This window comes from Boeremia exigua (genome assembly GCF_020726555.1).
Source record: "Boeremia exigua strain MPI-SDFR-AT-0100 chromosome Unknown C7974scaffold_4, whole genome shotgun sequence".
In the NCBI taxonomy this organism is placed as follows: Eukaryota; Fungi; Ascomycota; class Dothideomycetes; order Pleosporales; family Didymellaceae; genus Boeremia; species Boeremia exigua.
The window spans coordinates 2,708,755-2,728,768 of NW_025763521.1; the positions used below are offsets into that span (position 1 = coordinate 2,708,755).

Consider the following 20,014-nt stretch of genomic DNA (forward strand, 5'->3'; position numbering starts at 1 on the left):
GATTTTGGTCGTTTGAGGAAAGAATTAAAGCTAGGCAGTCGTAACGAGGCTGGTGGGTGAACGTATCCACAGCTGACAACACGTGCACTCGCAGGATCTATGCTAACTGCATTAAGATGAGTGGAGACCTCAGTAGAAACGACATCGTGGGGGCTTTCCTATTGGGCAATGGAGTGTTCTTGAAGCATGGAGATTATATCACATACATTACATGAGAACATGAAGAACAATTTCTGGTTTAGGAGTCCAATACAGAGCTGGAAATAACGCCACTATTTGTGATGCCGAAACCCCCTATGATGCAAAAGGAATGCTCATGCTGCCGTAACTTCGTGAACGTAATGTCTCTCGTATCATGCTTTTGGCCAAAACGCCGTCTTCGTCCTCTTCATCTTCGTTGACGCACCTTTGTTGCTCCAGCCAAGCACCTCCAAGAAAGAATCCAATGTGAACTGAGCTTCGTCGTTCAGCGAGCGGTCAAGAACCCAAGTCACAACGGTGGTGAATATCACAACTCCGATCGCACAGACCCAATAGACCCAAAATTGGGGCTTGTTAGGGGCGTAGTTGTCCTGCATGCTAAACAAACTGCTCGTGTAGGCTAGCGGAATGAACAAGAGCGCAAGCAGGTTAAGGCGCTTGACACGCTTGGCTTCATCGAGACTTTGGCGATTGCCCGCGATGCTGGCGAAACCAGTCATGGATGTCATGAGATTGTCTGCTCGCTCTTTGAGGACTTGTAGGCGGAGGTATGCATACTGGTAGTCGATTTCACAGTCTTTCCAGTCATAAATCTTTTTGCGGGCACCCTTGATCGCCTTCTGCGCTGGTGATACGAGTGGAAAGCCCAGACTTAGGAGAGCATCCTCAATGTCGTCTCGGTAGTTACCACAACGACGTGAGATTGTTTGAAGGGCTTTCCACTGTTCTTGCTCTTCCACCCACGCTGTCGCCAGTTTTAGCTCCAAAGACGGCAACATGACTTTAATGTAATCGGCCAACTGAAGATAGTGTGCAGCCACAATCTTCTTCAGAAAAATCGCGGATTCGCTTGGGTCATTCCACTCGTGCTCCTCAAGAAGCCCGGACTTCGATTCATAGTAGTAAACAAGGTCGTAGAGCATCGACTTGTGCGGATGCCTGGGTCCACTTGGTAGCTGACCAGGCTTGAGTCGTGTTGGTGGGACGAACTCTGTATAGCCGCCCTGGAAAGGCTCATTGAGGAGGTTGACGTCAGGATCTGCGATTTCGCGAAGGTCATACGTCTCAGTCCTCTTGTTGTATACCTTTTCTCTTGGGTACCTGGTCATCTGTGCGAGCTGCGGGTCGCAAAGAATGACAACTGCGTTTTTGTTAGTGAACTACTGGCAAGAGCGGAAAGTCAGGCAAACCGTCCCAGCCCCCTCTCGTAGCAGTCTTCTCGGACCACCAACTAACCTTGCGCCTCACGATGGCAGTGGTGGTATTGCCTCTCCCTTCGCTCTTCGCGTTTGTCTTGCTTTTGACCTTGCTATTATCTGAGCCTGCAGACTTGTTTTTGAAGTCTTTCTTAATGTTAGCATGACGTGGTGCAGTCATGCCTACGTGACGTTTTGTTCTAGCACAGAAACATGGTACAGTTTCTAACGCTTTTGTGAACTCCCGCAATTCACAGTACTGCACGTGGAAGCTTTTCTCGGGGTCGATCAAGCTTGGTTGAGGCAAGGCATCGCTGACGGGTGTGAAATCATTACTCCAAACGCAAGTTCTCTCCTGGCGCAACCAGAAAGTGGGATCCATCCAGAAATGACCTCCAATTGCTGCGACAAAATCAGTCGCCAGACCCTCCATGATATATATGCGTCGACGATCATGATCTCGCACCGAATCTTTCAGATGTGTCTTTAGGTGCGTGGCATCTCTAAATTCAGTTCTTGTAAACTTAGGCGAACCGGTTGCAGATGCATCTAACATGACAACATGAGCGTTGCCAGCAGTCATGAGTGGGGCACCTCCGTCTCCAGCCAAGTTATTCGGGTCCGCAGTCCTCAGACCTGGATAGCAATCGCTGAGGGCTGCAATGTACTCCTGATACCTCCCTGATCAAGATTAGTGACATCGCATTTCTAATATGTCGTCGATTATCACCTGGTGTGCACAACCATGATCCAATGAGCTTTTCCTCGTCTTCCGCTTCCGGAGTTGCGAGTTGTCTCGGCGTTCCGTGCCCCACTGTCGTCTGAGCTGACGATCTGCCATTTGGTGAGGCTCCGTTCAAATTCCCCATCGGGACTTCGGTGATCTCTGCAGCCATCTGAGCAGCTGTACAACAAAGTCGAAAGTCTTAGCAAATGTATCGCCACATCAATTCAGACACGTTCACGAGCAGGATTGGAAGTTTGGAACCGGGAGGGCTGGGGCGAGCCGTTCGCGGGTGGAACGACTTTTCAAGCGCCTGCGGCTCTGCATGGAGGCGGAGCATGCATAGCATGGGGGCCAGAAAGCGCCACGTCATCCGTGCACCTTCAGCTGAGGGGGAAGATCAGCCATCTGTCGCATCTTGCGCTTGCGTCGCGCGCGCATCGATGCTGTGAGATGCGTTCGCCGGTCAATGTCGAAGGAATGTCGTTCGTAACACAACCTGAGGCAGCTGCGGGGCCTGTGCCCTGCTGGCTTTCAGGCAGTCAAAAGTGGCTTAGTCTGATCAGACGGCTTCCACCTCCATAGACCGGTGATTCCAAAATAGGGGGGGCAGACATGAGGCATGCTTTCAAGGCGTACTCCAGGATGTCATCAAGTCCATCAGTTTCGAAAAGCGATGGACAGACCATCACGTGAACAAGTAAAACGCTAATCTCTATCGGGACATTACGCACGTGATCATGTCCGTCATCGACCACGTTGTCCATCAGCATGGTAGCACTCCACTTCCCCAGTGCCGCAGCCGCAGTTGCCCCAAACGCATGTCACCGTGATAACGAGCACTTGACGGGTCATGCCGGGTACGTAACGGTCGGAAGATGGACTCAGCCTGCTTACGAAGGTACAGACGTGTCGCTCTCGCGTTTCCGATCCGTGAGGCGCGTTGGCCACGTCGCATGCCCAGAGCGTCAAGATCCAGCCTCACACACAGCACCCCGCTTTGTCATGGCCTCTGCTGAGCTGCTTCACAAACAGGTTGTTTTGGTAAAATGCATTATCCGCTTGAAGCGCGGTCTTGTCACAGCGCATGATTAGGCATTGTTGCTCTTGACAACGCCAATGGGAAAGCAGGTTCATGGACACTGCCGTACCTGACGATCGATCGATGCTCCAATCACATGTATGCCGGGACCCACTCACCGAGGAAAAGCGGTCAATTGCCCAACACCAAAGCAGCACCGCGCTAACAACACACCCAGCATACCTCCCGCATTGGGAGCCGAGTCATCATCAAGTATCAAGTATCGTCATCTGGTCAGGTGGCTGTAGGACAATGCTCTCAGGGATGAAGTAACTTATAACTTCAAAGCTCACCTCCAAACTCTGATCACCACACAACCACCTATTGTCGAATACCCACACCATGACCACAGAGTTGGTAGCCCACATGCGACTTTCGCATTACAAGGGCCTCTGGAAGGCTCTTTACGGCTCACCTCATGGCTCTGGAGAGCGTAAGGTGAAGCTTCATCTTACCTCTGCCCAACGTTGTTGCGTCGTCGAGATGCCCATTGTCTGCCACTACGAAGACAACCTACCAGTCCTCACTACCCGGGGCGTGTCGAAGTCAGAGTGGCTGGCCTTCTGTAAACTCGTCTCGGATGAGAGCGTGTTGAAGGTCATCTTCTTTGACGAGGACAAGGACTTCCTCGCCAGAATCGGCGCAGTGGGCGTCAAACCGCCCAAGACCGATCTGTATCAGGTCAAATTCCACTGGCAGGAGGACGATGAAGTTACTCTCGTTCTGAAGAAGGGCATGAAGTGGATCGCCGGGATTCTTGAGTGAAATGCAAGGAAGCACGTGCTCTCACCACAATTCTTGTAAGTCTCCTGTTGTTTGTGCAAGGCCTTTCGCTGACAATTGGTAGCACTCAGATTTCCGCATCTACTTATACCTCGAAAATCTACAAAACAGACTTTTGGGACGAACAACAAACCTCGACTTGAACTTTCACCAGCACATTCAAAATCAGCTACACGAAAACCGTTGGCAGTCAGCATTATTGCAGAAGTACAGATCCTAGCCTCTCTCTGCTCTTGATCGTTGGCTGTGCCATCGAAGCCTCAATCGCCGAAGTATGTTCTTGGGAAAGGGAAATTGGTCGATCTCGTCGCTGGAACAGGATCGAAGCAACAACGCTGCGCGCTTACAGCACGCTCGTCGAAAATAAGTCGTGGCGGGCTCCACCGCACAGGAGCTCCCGCCAATTGGATTTGCTCGCATCGCGAGTGCGAAACGCTGTCGACAACAAGGCATGCTTTTATCAGGACGGGAACAATCTGTATCTATATGCATCACAAATCATGAACTCCGTCTTTGCCCTAAGATTTGGACTCCCTCGAAAAAAACACTTCGCCTTCTAGGAGTGCGTTGTGGGCCAATGAAAGAGCATGTCGACAGATAAGGTGCGGAACTGACCGGAACTCGATCTCTGTCGTGTTTCATGACATTGGCAACAAGTTACTGCGCACACCGCATTCTGATTCAAGCGCGCATTGCTAGAACAACTTTCGGCAATAAACAGGGTTGCTGTCCGTCGTGCGCTCAGTGTGTCTTAGTCAGATCAAAGAACGAGTTTGTAAAGAAAGATTTGGTGACCAAGAACAGATTTGTGAACAAATTCGCAACACACAACAAATTTGTAATGAAGATCATAGCAGGCCGGCATCTGCATCTTGCATCCAGAATATTCCGCAATCATCAAGATCGACCTACCACGGGAGCTAAAACTTGCACTCTGAGTTGCGGGGATGTCACAGAGAAAAACCGGGCCCTTCACACGTGTGCGGCTCCAATGGTCTAACGTGCAATTCTACGCCTAGTTCCAGAAGAATTATTCTTCGGGTAGGACTCGGTGCTAGCGGGCGTCGCCCCCGGTAATGAAGCTGATAACGGTGTGCACGCCCTCGAAACAGACGATGAAGTCACAACAGCGGGCCCTGGCCAACGGCGAGCGATCGGCAAAGCACAAAAACTTCACGATTTGCTACTGCGCAACGACCACACCTGACAAATCCCAGGTGGGGAGCGAAAAGAGCTGATGAAGATGCTTGCGGGGATAGTGTTTGTGGCAAGGCTTACGGTGAAGAGGAGTGAAGATACATAGGGTGGACGTCGGCCTGCTAGGAAAGTCCTCAGCATACCAATCCTTCACATCAGCATTCACAACTATGTCTTCTACATCCGATTTCAATGGCTGGGTCGCCCACGACCCCTCTGCCGCCGATGGCAACATGAAGTGGGGCAACTTCGAGCCCAAGGCTTTCGAGGAGACCGACATTGAGATGGACATCACTCACTGCGGTGTTTGCGGTTCCGACATTCACACCCTTCGCTCTGGCTGGGGACCTTCCGATTACCCTCTCGTTGTCGGACACGAGATCATTGGTCATGTCACCAAGGTCGGCAAGGATGTCAAGGACGTCAAGGTCGGCGACCGCGTCGGTGTCGGTGCCCAGTCTGAGTGCTGCGAGGACTGCCGCCCCTGTAAGATGAAGCAGGAGTCCAACTGCAACAAGTTCACCATGACCTACAACGGCAAGCACCTGAACGGCGACAAGTCGTACGGTGGTTACGCCAAGGCGTGGCGTGGACCTGCTTCCTTCGCCATCCCTATCCCTGAGGGTCTCCCCTCTGAGTTCGCCGCTCCCCTCATGTGCGGTGGTGTAACAGTTTACAACCCTCTCGTCTCCTACGGCGCTGGCCCTGGAAAGCGCGTTGGTGTCGTCGGTGTTGGTGGCCTTGGTCACTTCGCCCTCCTCTTCGCTAAGGCACTCGGTGCCGACGAGGTCGTTGCCATCTCTCGCTCTTCCTCGAAGAAGGAGGATGCGACCAAGCTGGGCGCCGACCGCTTCATCGCCACAGGCGAGGACCCCGACTGGGCCACCAACAACGCCAACGGCCTGGACCTGATCATCTCCACCATCTCCGGCGCCTTCCCGCTCGACCAGTACCTTAACCTGCTCGACGTCAACGGCACATTTGTCCAGCTCGGTGCCCCCGACGACCCACTTCCCAGCTTCAGCCCTATGGGCCTGATCTTCAAGAACCTCAAGATCGCTGGTTCATTGATCGGCACCAGGCAGCACATCCGCGACATGCTGGAGCTGGCTAAGAAGACCAACCTCCAGGCTTGGGTCCAGGTCAGGCCCATGAGCGAGGCCAACCAGGTCATTGTTGATTTCGAAAAGGGACTGCCTAGGTACAGGTACGTTCTCAAGAACTAGATGTTGATTTTGCGTAATACCCAGTGCGGCCCAGGGCTGCTGTAATGAAATAGATTTTATTAAATTATCTCATGCTACTTGCGTCGCCGTGACCGTGACTCGCATCCTCTATTGAAATTTAGTAGTCTCTTCTTTGTGATTCATCACGCTTGGCCACGCCTCAAAAGCTTGCAGATGACATTACTCTGCGTGATAACAGTTGCATTGTGAGTTTCCAAGGCCGATCGTGGGCCATTCTAAAGGCAAAGCGGCTAAGAATCTCCGGTACAACCTTATACATCTCCATAATGGAGAGCTGTTACATACGGTGAGCTTCTGATAAGATACCACTGATGTAACGCGAACACTCACATGCTTACCGATGCAGGTTCTCGTCCCCGCATCGAAGACCAACCTAGCCTTTTCCATCGCCCGGTACCTCTCTTCGCAATCCAGCCATCTCTCAGGCCTGAATTTATGAGCATATTCGCCGAAAACGTCCATGTCGAACTGCACGACCATAGCATTCATGCCGATCTGTCGAAACATGAGAAACGACTTAGATATTGCTTGGGGAGCAACAAACCTTAGTTCCTGGCTTGAGATAGTGGCCTGAGATTTCCAGACTAGATACCGGTGCAAATCGCAGCATCGGCACAGCAAGTGTCGGGCAGACACGGAGTAATTCCTGAACGACCGCCTTCAAGTACGGTAGTTTCATGACCTAGCTACACTGGATTGGATGCGTCATAGAGACGTCTGGACGCTTACAAAATCTGAACTGACTGGAGTTGAGATGGTAAGTGCTAAGCTGTAGTGGCGAGGGAATGCTGACGCAACCCTCAGGTCATCTATGTCTGCCAGAACTTCTACTTCTGGTGTTCTGGTTTCCAGAAATCAATCTCCTTGTTCTTCTTCTCACGAATCTTTCCATCTGAAAGTGCAAAGCGATATTGTTATGCTGGGATAGCACTTTCGATAGGCTATGCAGCAGATTTCGGTATCACCATGCCCGACAGCCTTTCCGCATCAACGATCTTCAAGGCGGTTGATACACGGATCTCATCGATCGAGTTGCGAGGAGACGAGCTATACTAATTAGCAGAAACGGGAACGAGCAAAAGTGCTTCTGGTAACGATTACAAAATCTCAAAAGACGCCTCCCGAAACAGAGGCAAGCTATAAGTTGCAACATCGGGCAACGCTACCAAGCGAGTGGTGAAAGCGGTGTTGCAATGGTTTCGTCCGTCCCAATCTAGCCCTCAAAGATGCAAAGACGATTGGAGATTTCGTGTAGCTTTGAGAAATTGTAACAACGATAGCGAAAAACGAAACTTGAGCGAGAGCTCATACTTGACGAGGTCGCTGGCGCCTTCTTCGCATCATGATGAGATTATGGTGCCCAGGCTCTGACGTCACAGATTCTAGGCAAAATTCCGCAGCGATAGGGTGGTGCAGGCATAATAAGTACAGGGGGAACTTTCGTCCTGGCATTCTCCAGCTCAGATTGTTAATGAATGTCGACACACAAAAGACAACATAACTTGAACTCATAATGACACGTATTGACACGCCTAACCCACTCTTTGCTCGACTTTTGCTTACATAGATCAGGCACATTAAGCAACCGGGCTTCGATTACATCTTCTCAAGGTCCACCCGCTGAGTCTCACCATGGATCTTCGACAGAGTCTACTACTATCTGGAAGTTCTCCAAGCTGCAGAAGCTGAACCCGTTTGCCAAGAAAGAGACACCAGAAGAGAAGGAGATGAGATTCGCAGAAAAGAGGAGGAAGCAGGAAACAATTGAAAGATATGGCTCAGGAGGGCCCAAGGTTGCAAAGAGAGGACCCAAGGGTACAAAGAAAGGGTCGAGCGTAATGGCTGCTGGAGCGTTTGCAGGCGCAGGAGGAGGAGGATGTTAGCGGTGCTCAAGGTTTGATCTTTGACCGACGGAGAACTAGGCCATCGAATGAGTCCAGTGTACACGACTGCAGTCAACGTGCTGCACAGCGTCCGTCTCGTGCCTTGGCTTTGTCTGGAGTCCAGACCCTGTCTGCCTCGACAAGCCGATGGTACCCCTCATCGCCCTTCTCTCCGTCAAAGAAGTTATCGGATCGTCCATGGCGATGACACACAATCAATGCACCACATGCAATGGCGAGATCAATGATTCAGCAATGCATCTTAACAACTCGGCAGTAGCGCCTTCCTCTTGAGGCTAGTCGCGCCTACTCTCGGCCGGGGTCCAGCATCAAACACGCCCTGCGTAGACTCACTGTTCCACTCCGCACATATCTGCTCAATGCCGCCACCACGCTTACTCTCGCTCGCTCGCCTATCCAGTACGTGGTCCCGTCCACATACTGTGCGATTGACCTTACGCAATCCCAGCAAACCCCCGCCGAACCGCTGAACGGAACTCCGCTGCGTTCGTCGCCCGCCCCACCACCCCACACGGCCGGCAGCTTCACACCTCGCCAGCACGCCTCGTCATGTCCGAATTCGCCCAGTACACAGCGAAGAGCAAGGCTCCCGCGACAAATGGCGACAAGCCAATTGGCAGCGCTTGGGGCAACAAGCGCAACCCAGCTGCCTTTGACTTCCGCTCCGACGTGCACACCACACCGACACTCTCCATGCTAGAGGCGATCCAAGAATGCTCCCTTCTTGATGATGTGTCCATGGAGGATCCCACTACGCTCGGTCTGGAGAAGTTCATCGCCGAGCTGACCGGCAAGGAAGACGCTCTCCTCGTCCTGTCTGGCAGCATGGGCAATCAGGTTGCCCTGCGCTCCCATCTGCTCGCGCCGCCCCAAGCCATTGTCTGCGATCGCCGCTCCCATATCATTCAGTACGAAGCCGGTGGTGTTGCGTCGCTATCGCAGGCTCTCACCCAGCCCATCGACGCAAAGAACGGCAAATACATCACCCTCGAGGAAGTACAGAAGTACGCCGTCATCAGCGACGACGTGCACGCCTGCCCAACTCGCGTCATCTCTCTCGAAAACACGCTCAACGGAGCCATTATGCCCCTATCCGAAGTCCGCCGCATCGCCGCCTGGGGTCGCGAGAACGACATCATAATGCACATGGACGGCGCGCGACTGTGGGAAGCTGTGGCAGCAGGCGCAGGCACATTGAAGGAGTTCTGTGCTGAAATGGACAGCCTGTCGCTGTGCTTCAGCAAAGGCCTCGGTGCGCCAATCGGCAGCATAATTGTTGGCACAAAAGCGTTCATTAAGCGCAGTCGCTGGGTCAGGAAGACCATTGGCGGTGGCCTGCGCCAGGCCGGCGTGGTCGCCGCGCCAGCGCGTGTCGCAGTTGAGGAAACCTTCCTCGGCGGCAAACTCACAGAGTCCCACGAGAAGGCCAAACGGATACAGAAGCTCTGGACCGACCTTGGCGGCAAACTCGACTACCCCGTGGACACGAACATGGTGTGGCTGAACCTCGAAGGGCATGATATCGATCTGAATCACTTCATCGAGACGGCTGAAAAGTACGGGGTCCGCACCAGGGGCGGGCGTTTCGTGGTCCACTACCAAATCAGCGAAGAGTGCATCGACGCATGTCGCAAGCTCTTCGCCGATGTGCTCACTGGTAAGGAGGGCGAGGGCAAGAAGGCACAGGCACCACATGATCCAGAGGAGCTGAAGATGAAGGGTCAGGTAGATATCGACTGCAGTGCATGATGCATGGTCAGGATAGAGGATCAAATAGAGGCTAAAAAATTAGGTACCGTGTGATTTGACATGAGCAGTATCAACGCAGTCATCCTTTGTCGTGAATTGTATATTCTGCTTCTCTACAATCTCTAAGATCTTTACGCCAGGGTATCGTCATCGCCGTGGAAGAACCTCAACACAGCCTTCGCAACCACCAGCCCATCATGCATCCAATCCGCCCGCTCGGCCGCCTCCTCCGCGTCACTTTTCTGCACACTCCCCGCCTCAACTCGCATCTCCAATTGCCTCTTCACATACCGTTCATTGAACTCCATGTGCCCCTGACTTGTGAACAGCCGCTTCTGCACATATACGCCTTGCACTTGCGTATGGTCCGTGGTGCCCCAGACATGCACCTTTGTGCCGGGCGCAAGCAAATCCGTGGACGCGGGCGACGGCGCGTCCACGACGCGGTCCAGGTGCATCTGGTGCAGACGCAGCGTCGGGCTGGACGTGCGGAAGAGCTGCTGACCGACGGAGGAGAGGTCGAGCGAGGTGTGGGAGAGTTCCCAGGTGCCGTTGGGCGAGGGCGCGACTGTGGAGCCGAGTGTGCGGCACAGAATCTGGTGGCCAAAACATATGCCCGTGAATTTTATGTCGGGGCGGTGCGTCCAGATGTCTGGGGTGGGTTAGCCTTTTCATTTCTCTCAATTGCGTTTCACAGAAGTTGAATTGGGGAAATGTACATTTGATAAAGTCCATGAGTTTGTGGATCCACGGGTCGTCGCCGTGCGCGTCCCACTCGCTCCCCGTGATGAGGATGGCGTGCAAGTCGTCTGGGATATCGGCGGGTCCTGGCACTCGGCCGCCCTCGGGCTCGACGATGTATTGCATCATTGTCTCGATACCGAGTTGCGGGTCATGGTCGTCGCCTGCCTTAATGAACAGATTGTTGAAGACCTCGCCGAAGCCGCCAATTTCCCTCTGTGTCTCTGGGTGTGTTTCGTCTGTCTCCAGGACTAGCATGCGGACTCTATCTTCATGCTTGGACACGGTCTGGACGGCTGGTAGAGGGCCCATTGTGTGTATTGCTGTGTGGAAATGGTGTTTCTGGCTGTAAAAACAGAAGTTGGGTATCGTGGTAAGTTTTGTAGTCGAAAGAGTAGTCAAAGTCTTAAAAGCTGTCAAAGTCGTAGGGATTCGTGCCGAAAAGTTGGACGACGGTCGTAACTGCAGGGTTCGATTGATGACGCGCGCTGATGTGCACATAATCCTTTTCCTTAGCTAGCCAAGAATGAGGGCGTCGTCAACTATTCGTCAATTGAAGTTCCGCACAGCGAATACGCAGCCTCCGCTTGCGGCCCAGAAGAGCCTCCTCAGCCTCTGCGCTTGGCATATTGCGTCTTGTGGTGAGTCGGTGGCAATGACGCAAGGTGTAGCTTTCTGCAAGAAGTAGAACAGAAACACTCGATGTTGATGGAGAGAACAGAGGGTCCATTACGTTATGGTATGTTCTGTGAAAGCTTGTCGTGAACTAGATCCCGCTAAAACCGTTCCGGTTTCCGAGACCAAGAGAGCGGGGAGAGAAGCGACGGTGCCTGCTGGATCTCTTGTGGGTATCATGTGCATGCCCCGTGGTGAAGCATGAATGAGTCAGGTCAATTTCGTGTGGAGATGCTGAGGCTCTCGAGAAGCTGAAGAAGTGGAGGTTGTGTGTTCAGATCTGAAAAGAGCAGGAACGATGATGTAATGTGGGGTTTCATCTCTTCATTATGTTCTCGAGGTTGCCTGCCTCCAAGTCTATGTACATGACATGAGAATCAGTTCTTGACTCGGGCCTAGTAGGGAGGCGCGTTTATATTCTTAGCATACGTAGTATTGTAAGGCTGGTATGGTTAGAGAAATTTGGGGTCACAGTGTGAACCATCGCTGGTCACGGCGTTGGTTGGTGTGGATCAAAACCCAACGATCAACACATGTACAGTACATGACGACCAGATAGAAATGATACAAAGCTTATCTAGACGTCGGGTCACTGTTCCTATAAGAAGGTGAAGCTGCAACATCCGGCAATTCGGTTCAAGACTTACCGATCTCGGACGGCAATAAAAGTTATTCCCGGATAACGGTCTGCGCCTTCCTCTTCTACTTCATCTGCGGCTGCACCTCGCTGATGCAGAGCTGCTTTGCGTACATACACCCTCGACCATACAATGCCCCTGTTGTATCGCAATTGGATAGCAGCTGATAAGAGTGCCGAATGAGTGTGTCGTTGCAAGAGTCACAAGCACAGTTACCGGATATGTATCCAATGTGGCGCGTGTGCTTTCAACTACAGAATGCGCATCTCCACTTTCCGGCACTAGCTCTGCACCTTGGTAGGCTGCAGAATCCATTAAAGAATCAGGTGGCCCAGACTATTGATCTGCGCAGCCGTGCATCTGTCAGCACAAGTCGAACCCTCACAGATCGCACGATTATTTCTTATCTCATGATCTATCTCCGCGACGACTTAGTCCAAACCAATGTTGACATCTGAAAAGAACAAAGAGGTGGAGCATGAAAGAGATACATCACTAGAACTGGATGTTGAGGAAAATGGCCCACGCCAGACCTTGCAACGGCAGGTCTCTGGACCTCCGTATTCGGTGTTCAGTTCGCGAATGAAGATATGGATCATCTTCCTCGTCTCGATATCGGCACTGATCTCGCCATTTGGCGCAACGCTGGTGCTCCCCGCGCTCAACGTCCTTACAGACGTGCTAGATATTACGCCCACTAAGGCTAACATATCAATCACTACCTACATGGTAAGTGAGCTCCCCAAGCAAGGATTTGGGTACAAAGCTGATGTCGCCAGATCGCCCAAGCCATCGCTCCAGCCATAATCGGTGCTATGTCAGACACAAGTGGCCGGAGACTGTCTTTCATCCTCTGCTACATCATCTACATTGTCGCCAATGTTGGACTGGCCTTACAGACCAACTACGTAGCTCTGTTGATCTTACGTATGGTACAGGCCGTGGGCTGTAGTGCTGCCATTTCCCTTGCATTCGCCATTGTATCGGATATAGCGACCTCTGCCGAGCGTGGAAAGTACATGGGTTATGCGGGCGCGGGTATCTTGTGTGGTCCAGCATTTGGGCCAACCATTGGTGGTATACTGGCGCAATTTCTGGGATGGCGATCAATATTCTGGTTTCTTGCAATCTTCGCTGGTGTACTGCTCGTCCTCTTCACTTTCCTTTTCCCTGAGACCTGCAGGAATGTGGTAGGCAACGGATCAATACCTGCACGAGGCATCAACCGGTCCGTAATCAGTTGCATCCAGCAGCGCAAACTTGCCAAGCAGTCCACTCTCGCCGAGGAAGGCCAGGAGAGCAACGCAGACGCTCCGCCAGCAAGACCCAAGATCTCGTTGAACCCGCTCGCTACCTTTAGCATTTTTACCGAGAAAGAGTCTTGTATAATACTCCTGTATAATGGATTCTTCTTCACAGGTATGATGATCACGACATCATCTATTCCTGACCTTTTCAAGACGGCGTACAACCTCAACGAACTGGACATAGGGCTCTGCTACATTGCAAGCGGCATCGGCTCCCTCATCTCATCTCTGTCCATGGGTCACGTCGTCGACTGGAACTTCAGACGCCATGCTGCCCGCCTGAATATGCCTATCTCTAAGGGCAAACAGCAAGACCTTGGTGATTTTCCAATCGAGCGAGTGAAGCTCGAAATTGTCCTACCTGGACATGTAATCGGCATCTTGGGACTGATCATGTTTGGCTGGACTGTCAAGTTTCAGACACATCTAGCCGGTCCCGAGATTGCATTGTTCATCACGGGCTTTGGCATCTCGACTGCGTTCAACATTACGAATGGACTGCTCATTGATCTCCACCGCGATAAGCCTGCTGCGGCGACAGCAGCAGTGAATTTTGCCAGATGTCTGATGAGCGCAGGGGGGTCGGCAGCGATCATTCCAATGTGTAGAGCCATGAATCCGGGCTGGGCATTCACGTTTGTTGGATTAGTGTATGTAGTATTGATCGGCGTGGTTGTATGGATTATGCGGAATGGATTGCGGTGGAGGCAGGATGCGGCTGAGGCGTCGAGGCTCAAGATCGATGGACATAAGGAGGCAATTGCGCAAGATCGTGCTTAGTAGCGGTTCGACTGTAAGACATGTGTTCTTGAGACTCGGTTTTCGGGGCTGGCTGCTGCAGTGAGCTTCTGTACTGAACCCAGGAATTTCCTACCAGCCACTTGGCACTTCTGTAGAAACTACACCATCAGCCATGTAAACACTACCGAATCATTCTGTTTAGCTAACATAGTCCAACGAGAAAGACTCCTAATGGGACGATTCATCGTTCTTGTTTGATACTGCATTCTACCCAGTGACTAGTCGGACGTTCCTGGCGGTGATTGAAATGCTCGGTTGTGGAGCAAACGTGTTTCCAACGAATTCTGCTACTGCAACTGTCGGTTGCGACTTGCTCTCTCCTTTCGAACGAGTTTCTTATCCCAATTCTGTGACAAGTAAGCCAAGGAGTGGAACATAAATTGCGACTGCAACACCACTGTGTTTGTCGCGCCAGCCAGCGTGACCAGTGACCACGATCGCATGTTCTGTCTCGATGAAATACGACCAGGTGCCATCTCTGTACAGATCAAACATGTCAGATGATGTGCAGGCGCTCAAGGTCTCGTCCTATGCCACAGTCTGAACGATAGAGATGTCCCTCTGTTCGGTTCGCGTGCAGGAAAGCAACAAACCCAGTGACCGACATGACATTGTTGCGGAGTTCGACCAAAGTGTATCAAACTCAATTAGTCCTTAACGTACAGCGCGGTGACATTGTCCGATATATTTAGAAGTTGGCGACCAAAGACCCAGTAGTCACGGGAGTCGTAAGTGCACTCTCACATTGAGTATCAATTAGTTCAGTAGTAAGGGTCTGAGGGGTGGGCGTGAACAGTCGGCACACTTGTATGGGGGCTGTGCTTACCCGGACACTATGCTCTGAGCTCTGGTGTTGTTGTTGTTGTTGTTGTTGTCAAAGCCACAAGAGGTAGCCGCAGATAGCTTGTCTCTATGCAAGTTGCAAGGTTGTTCTCACTAAGTAGAGTCACGGGCCCAGGTTGGTCTAACGCCGATGTCTCCTGCCTTCCGAGCTTGTCAAGACTGGCGGCGCCCTGGGCCGCTGTTTGCGAGGAAAGCGCACACGGCAAGCGCATATTGTGAACATCGTCACAAGCGCTGCGCGGCATCGTACAATGCTCATTGGGGCCGTCGAAACTCCCAGGTCGTTCAGACTGGCTAATTGCACCCGAGGGCCGTGTTGCAACAGCATTGCTGTAGACGTAACTGGGGAGAAAAAGGCAACGACAACACGAGGCTTGAGATAATGGCGAGCCCGCCTCCTTCTTATAGGTCGCTTCGCATCCTGGTCCCGAAGAAGCTAGCGAGAGCGACAAACAAGCGGACCGCGCAGGCCGGTTCATTGGTCGCCTAGGCTCACCTTCACTTCAAGCTGAACAATACATAAGGCGCCAGGTTTTTCTTTTCTGTCGGGGTTTCTGTCGGTTGCACTCACCTTGACGATAATCGAACCACGATAATCATGGCGACAGAAGACGTGATGCTGATATCTTTCGGACCTCTGTCGAATTGCACCCTTGAACTCTGTGACCTCGAATGGAGTGCCTTCGGCTACCTACCCAACATCCCTGCGAATGCGACTTTCCTCGCTGTTTTCGGTCTGTTGCTGGTTCTACACTTGGTACAAGGCGTTCGGTACAAGGAATGGGCATTCATGTCTTGCGTGATAGCCGGCTGCTGCCTCGAAATCGCAGGCTATGTCGGCCGTATCATGCTGCATGCGAACCCTTTTGACTTCAACGCATTCCTGGTCAATCTAGGTCAGAAACCATGAGCAGCAAGCCACTTTCTGGGTATCAAGCGCTGACAATGGACAGTGCCAATCACCGTTGCCCCCGTCTTCTTCTGCGCCGCTATATACGTCCAGTTGACTCGAGTGTACGTATATTGTGCACCGTATCAGTATCCTCGAGATCTCCTAACCCTCTTCTTAGGATCAATCACACAGACCCCTCGAAGTCTCGACTGAACCCTCGCTTGATCACTTACATTTTCATTCCGTGCGATATCACATCTCTTGTTCTCCAAGGCGCTGGCGGAGCTCTATCGGCTGGCGCGATGTCTGAAGAGGGAACCGTGGTTGGAGTCAATGTGTCGAAAGCTGGTCTCATCTTCCAAGTCGTTACGCTCGTCTTCTTCATCGCTCTGTCTATCGATTATCTACTAGCCTTGAAGCGATCGCATAAGAAGAGCGGGGCGAAGCTAGAAAGGGCGCTGAAGATACTGATGGCGTGTCTAAGCGTGGCGACAATCCTGATTCTGGTACGATGCGTCTTCCGCATTTACGAGTTGAAGAATGGTTACTTCTCGCCTGCATTCAGAGACGAGGAGACCTTCATTGCATTTGAGTCTGTGTAAGTAAGAGCTGCCTTCTTGTGCGACCCGAGCGCTAACGAGGACCAGTTTCATGTGCGTTGCTGTGGCCTGCCTCAACGGTGGACATCCTGGTCGCATCTTTCACACTCGAGTAGTATCGATCGACAATACGGCCGTTTTGGAGACAACGCAGGTACCAAAGTAATTCACTGGCGCAACCGATCGTGGACCGCGCTCACATGGTGTCTTTAAGGGGCCTGACTGAGATGGGTGGCTGTTTAGTATACAAACAAGAAATTGCCTTAATGACATAAAGACCGACAGGTTTGATATGGAGAAGGAATAGATGAGCTATTAGGTTCGTAAGAAAACTGTTGTCGATGACGTGAGGTACATGAGGTTGCACGCACTGCATTCCCCGCACCCGAAGTCCGAGACAATCTGACCAATCACAGCGTGTAGAAGCTGAGATAGACCTATACCTCAATCCATTTCTGGCACGGATAATGGCTCTTGATAAGCGTACCGTCTATTATAAGTCAAACGAGCCTCAGCTTTCAACATGCCTCTGGTCTCCTGCGTTCATTCCTTTACAAAATGACCTCACAAGCTCGTAATTTCTTCCAACGCTTCCCTCCTGCAGAATGCCTTGCGCTATTCATCGCCACCCTTGAGCTTTTACCGTTTGGTGTTGCCGGTCTAAGCAACCCGACAGCCTTCGCAGATGGTTATGGACTGCCCATACAAGGATCTTCGACCACATCATCAACTTCGACAAAGCGAGGCGCCGACGGGTTATTCAGCGAATCCGCTACAGAAACATCGGAAAAGTCCCTGAGATCGTTTGAGGAGGACCAGAAGATTAAGAAAGCGCTGGTGGCTGCGATTGCGGCGCGGAACGTGCAGAACGGTGTCCTGCTGTTTACCTTTGGCCTGGTCTTGAGAGATCGCAGAAGTCTCGGGGTCGCGGTCGCGGCGGGTCTGGTGGCTACACTCGCTGATACGGTCATCGTAAAAGCCTACGGTGCAAAGGATAAAATTGCTGGCCATTATGTTGGGATATTTAACAGCTTAGCAATCGGTGGAAGTCTGTTGTATTGGGGTCGCAATGACCCATTGTGGTGAGCATCAGGCTCATTAAATCTATGGACGAGGGCAAGGCATACTTGCTGCGTCAATGAATTGGGAAACTACGTCAAATGTCATTGAGTCTCGAGAATACCAGGTTCTTGATCGGGGCTGGCGTTGCACAGCCCCCTCTCCAAGGCAGTGCCAGGCAACAACGAGTAATTTTCTTACATTACCTTCAAATTGACAATCTTCTATGTCAAGTCTCCTTTGATCTCTTACTCCTTGAGATTCACAGTATGGCCTATAAGCACGTATACTTGCAACTGGAACCTTCGCCTTTCGCGGAACTGGCGGGCTACGAGCAACCCGGCGCAAAGGAGCGAGCAGCAGCAGGAACTATCTCTGGAAAGGCTCCCAGGACTCAGCCCAGCAGATCAGAAATGCTCTTCCCAAGTCCTTTGGTTTTGCCCCACGATGATCTGAATTACGACCCAGATTGTTTGCCACAGGACTGCAAGAAGTGGCAGTCTATGAAGACGCGCAACAAAATGACGAATCTGAAACGCAAGATTCTGTACATCTCACGTGTACCAGAGATGAGTGAGGAAACAAACTTTATGCGTAGTTGGACGAGACTATGCATGGGCGGACGCAACGCGACTGAGATGACAAGTCCGGATGCTGAACTGTTCGTCGAATACCTCAAAGCCTTTTACCATGGAATGGACGTTCGAGTATTGCCACAACAGTTAAGTTGGAAGTTGTGGGACAAGTCGTCACGCCCATATCGTCGGGCCAATCTCCCAAAATTTGTAGGGCTTGCCGACGAAAACAATTCCATGACCCGGGTTCGCGTTCGTAGCGTTCCAGATAAGGCCTTTGCGGCCCAGCTCAATCTTGACGATATTCTTGACACTGGAATAGAGATACTTCCAGCTGATGCCTACGCACTCTTGCTTCTGGTGGACCACGACATCTACGAAAACGAGGACGATGACTTCTGCTGTGGTCGCGCATACGGAGGAAGTCGTGTAGCGGTAGTACAAACGGCACGCTACAGCCCAATGCTTGATGCGGCTGAAGGGATAGATCGAGACCACATGTGGCCAATGAGTCATTGCAAAACGTTTGTCGATGACCTGTGCGCAGTCGAGGAAGTTGTAGCAAAGGCACCAACCAAAGAACAGAGGAAAATGAGCAAAGAAAGCGCAATCAGAGCAGCTGTTGATGCGGCGAGTGGGTTCGCTGGAAATGGTGCTGGAGAAAGGGACGTGCAAGCACTGTGGCTCGCACGACTCGCGAGAACTGTGTCACATGAGCTTGGGCATTGTTTCGGCATAGCACATTGCGTGTACTATGCTTGTAACATGCAGGGTACCGCAGGTATGAAGGAGGACGTTCGCCAACCTCCGTACCTATGTCCGGTCTGCGAAGCGAAGGTTGGCCATGCCATCGTGGAGGAACTGCTCAGCGACCAAGCGCTGGAAAAGGAAACATGGGTTTCGCAACGATGCGTGGTGATTAGTGATTTTTGTCAAAAGTTGGAGACAGAAGGATTAACCACTGCAATGTGGAAGGGCCTAGATGCCTGGCTCTCGGACAGAATCAGGTAGGTTCGGTGCTGTTCGTAGATTTCGGTTCATCTGCTCCATTTCGTTACAAAGCCTTGGGACGTGTGGTGTACTTGAAAAGCATTTTGCGAAAGGAAGCGCTGTGAAATGCAATCGGCACAGAAATATCCTGCTCAAAGTCTTAGCATCTGTGAAGGGATAGAAAGGAGAGGTAAGGCTGCAATCACGGTTCCTTCCGTGTGCGGGACCACTTCGGCTGCAAGTTGACGTCAGTGCTCGATATGTGTGTCAACATCCTGCCCATACCAAGCTTCATTACCCACATAATATCCACGCCTGTCAATGCGATATCGCTATTCGTGAGACATGGCCCTTGTTCGCAACGCATATATTGACATATGCATGCAGACGCGCTGGACAGCCTCAACGAGGACGAGTCTCCATTAAGCATTTTGGTTACCTACTTGCTTTTGATGACAAAGTGAAGGAGGTGCAGGAACGAAACACCAGCCATTGACCAGTCATGTCCTGCGCTCGCAAAACGTCGGTCCGAGCACCTATCAAATTCGCCGCAGACTTCCACGTGCATTCGGTACGTGAGCGGCTACCTAACGCGATGGAGAAGGTCAAGACTACAAGAGCCGGACAAACGACCAAGATTGGCTATGCTCCAAACAAGCCTCCGATGCGCCAGGACACACCCATCATCAACACAAGGCGCATGATTGAACGTGAGCTTCCCCGCATTCTCGATTGGTCGGCACCTATGTGCCGTCGTAATCAGCCATGACGATCAACACTCTATCGAGAGCACCGTGACTATAAGGACGGGG

At 51.8% G+C, this 20,014-nt stretch overlaps 10 protein-coding genes across 10 annotated transcripts; 6 read left to right on the forward strand and 4 right to left on the reverse strand.

The window, feature by feature from the left end:
• Window positions 1-96: 96 nt before the first annotated feature.
• On the reverse strand, window positions 97-2,757 carry C7974DRAFT_160311 (uncharacterized protein). The gene is made up of 3 exons (XM_046135939.1): window positions 2,128-2,757; window positions 1,392-2,078; window positions 97-1,342 (listed from the first exon to the last, which is right to left on the reverse strand). Exons 1-3 carry the CDS (start codon window positions 2,291-2,293, stop codon window positions 354-356), a joined length of 1,842 nt encoding a protein of 613 aa, XP_045999639.1. The 5' UTR covers window positions 2,294-2,757; the 3' UTR covers window positions 97-353.
• Window positions 2,758-3,441: 684 nt separating this feature from the next.
• On the forward strand, window positions 3,442-4,320 carry C7974DRAFT_160340 (uncharacterized protein). The gene is made up of 2 exons (XM_046135941.1): window positions 3,442-4,002; window positions 4,050-4,320. The coding sequence occupies exon 1, from the start codon at window positions 3,545-3,547 to the stop codon at window positions 3,965-3,967; it is 423 nt and encodes a 140-aa protein (XP_045999640.1). The 5' UTR covers window positions 3,442-3,544; the 3' UTR covers window positions 3,968-4,002; window positions 4,050-4,320.
• Window positions 4,321-5,169: 849 nt separating this feature from the next.
• On the forward strand, window positions 5,170-6,498 carry C7974DRAFT_160342 (chaperonin 10-like protein). Its single transcript, XM_046135942.1, has one exon. It carries the CDS (start codon window positions 5,353-5,355, stop codon window positions 6,406-6,408), a length of 1,056 nt encoding a protein of 351 aa, XP_045999641.1. The 5' UTR covers window positions 5,170-5,352; the 3' UTR covers window positions 6,409-6,498.
• A 348-nt stretch (window positions 6,499-6,846) lies between these two features.
• Window positions 6,847-7,108, reverse strand: C7974DRAFT_289651 (uncharacterized protein; the record flags this gene model as incomplete). The annotated part of the gene is made up of 2 exons (XM_046137638.1): window positions 6,847-6,945; window positions 7,022-7,108. Coding segments are annotated over 2 exons (186 nt in total), but the record flags the coding sequence as incomplete, so codon positions are not given.
• A 1,394-nt stretch (window positions 7,109-8,502) lies between these two features.
• On the forward strand, window positions 8,503-10,159 carry C7974DRAFT_160367 (pyridoxal phosphate-dependent transferase). Its single transcript, XM_046135943.1, has 2 exons — window positions 8,503-8,732; window positions 8,782-10,159. Exons 1-2 carry the CDS (start codon window positions 8,693-8,695, stop codon window positions 10,080-10,082), a joined length of 1,341 nt encoding a protein of 446 aa, XP_045999643.1. The 5' UTR covers window positions 8,503-8,692; the 3' UTR covers window positions 10,083-10,159.
• A 54-nt stretch (window positions 10,160-10,213) lies between these two features.
• C7974DRAFT_374959 (class I glutamine amidotransferase-like protein) lies at window positions 10,214-11,135 on the reverse strand (the record flags this gene model as incomplete). The annotated part of the gene is made up of 2 exons (XM_046140180.1): window positions 10,214-10,734; window positions 10,802-11,135. The coding sequence occupies 2 exons, from the start codon at window positions 11,133-11,135 to the stop codon at window positions 10,214-10,216; spliced, it is 855 nt and encodes a 284-aa protein (XP_045999644.1).
• Window positions 11,136-12,125: 990 nt separating this feature from the next.
• Window positions 12,126-14,410, forward strand: C7974DRAFT_333540 (major facilitator superfamily domain-containing protein). The gene is made up of 2 exons (XM_046139136.1): window positions 12,126-12,865; window positions 12,916-14,410. Exons 1-2 carry the CDS (start codon window positions 12,581-12,583, stop codon window positions 14,221-14,223), a joined length of 1,593 nt encoding a protein of 530 aa, XP_045999645.1. The 5' UTR covers window positions 12,126-12,580; the 3' UTR covers window positions 14,224-14,410.
• Window positions 14,411-15,045: 635 nt separating this feature from the next.
• C7974DRAFT_391565 (uncharacterized protein) lies at window positions 15,046-15,606 on the reverse strand. Its single transcript, XM_046141593.1, has one exon. It carries the CDS (start codon window positions 15,564-15,566, stop codon window positions 15,078-15,080), a length of 489 nt encoding a protein of 162 aa, XP_045999646.1. The 5' UTR covers window positions 15,567-15,606; the 3' UTR covers window positions 15,046-15,077.
• Window positions 15,607-15,685: 79 nt separating this feature from the next.
• Window positions 15,686-16,744, forward strand: C7974DRAFT_433048 (parasitic phase-specific protein PSP-1; the record flags this gene model as incomplete). The annotated part of the gene is made up of 4 exons (XM_046144888.1): window positions 15,686-15,983; window positions 16,041-16,101; window positions 16,158-16,577; window positions 16,627-16,744. 4 exons carry the CDS (start codon window positions 15,686-15,688, stop codon window positions 16,742-16,744), a joined length of 897 nt encoding a protein of 298 aa, XP_045999647.1.
• C7974DRAFT_451809 (uncharacterized protein) lies at window positions 16,678-19,698 on the forward strand (the record flags this gene model as incomplete). Its single annotated transcript, XM_046145796.1, has 3 exons — window positions 16,678-17,660; window positions 17,906-19,219; window positions 19,590-19,698. The coding sequence occupies exons 1-3, from the start codon at window positions 17,137-17,139 to the stop codon at window positions 19,696-19,698; spliced, it is 1,947 nt and encodes a 648-aa protein (XP_045999648.1). The 5' UTR covers window positions 16,678-17,136.
• Between the last annotated feature and the right edge of the window lie 316 nt (window positions 19,699-20,014).

What these genes read in the sequence shown, in the direction of transcription:
- C7974DRAFT_333540 (XM_046139136.1), top strand. Translation starts at nt 12,581, where the DNA reads ATGTTGACATCTGAAAAGAACAAAGAGGTGGAGCATGAAAGAGATACA. An exon ending in TATCAATCACTACCTACATG is followed by an intron (nt 12,866 to 12,915) that starts GTAAGTGAGCTC and finishes TGATGTCGCCAG; the next exon opens with ATCGCCCAAGCCATCGCTCC.
- C7974DRAFT_160340 (XM_046135941.1), top strand. Translation starts at nt 3,545, where the DNA reads ATGACCACAGAGTTGGTAGCCCACATGCGACTTTCGCATTACAAGGGC.
- C7974DRAFT_391565 (XM_046141593.1), bottom strand. Translation starts at nt 15,566, where the DNA reads ATGAACCGGCCTGCGCGGTCCGCTTGTTTGTCGCTCTCGCTAGCTTCT.
- C7974DRAFT_160367 (XM_046135943.1), top strand. Translation starts at nt 8,693, where the DNA reads ATGCCGCCACCACGCTTACTCTCGCTCGCTCGCCTATCCA. An exon ending in CTCGCTCGCTCGCCTATCCA is followed by an intron (nt 8,733 to 8,781) that starts GTACGTGGTCCC and finishes ACGCAATCCCAG; the next exon opens with CAAACCCCCGCCGAACCGCT.
- C7974DRAFT_160311 (XM_046135939.1), bottom strand. Translation starts at nt 2,293, where the DNA reads ATGGCTGCAGAGATCACCGAAGTCCCGATGGGGAATTTGAACGGAGCC. An exon ending in ATCATGGTTGTGCACACCAG is followed by an intron (nt 2,079 to 2,127) that starts GTGATAATCGAC and finishes AATCTTGATCAG; the next exon opens with GGAGGTATCAGGAGTACATT. An exon ending in TACGAGAGGGGGCTGGGACG is followed by an intron (nt 1,343 to 1,391) that starts GTTTGCCTGACT and finishes ACAAAAACGCAG; the next exon opens with TTGTCATTCTTTGCGACCCG.
- C7974DRAFT_160342 (XM_046135942.1), top strand. Translation starts at nt 5,353, where the DNA reads ATGTCTTCTACATCCGATTTCAATGGCTGGGTCGCCCACGACCCCTCT.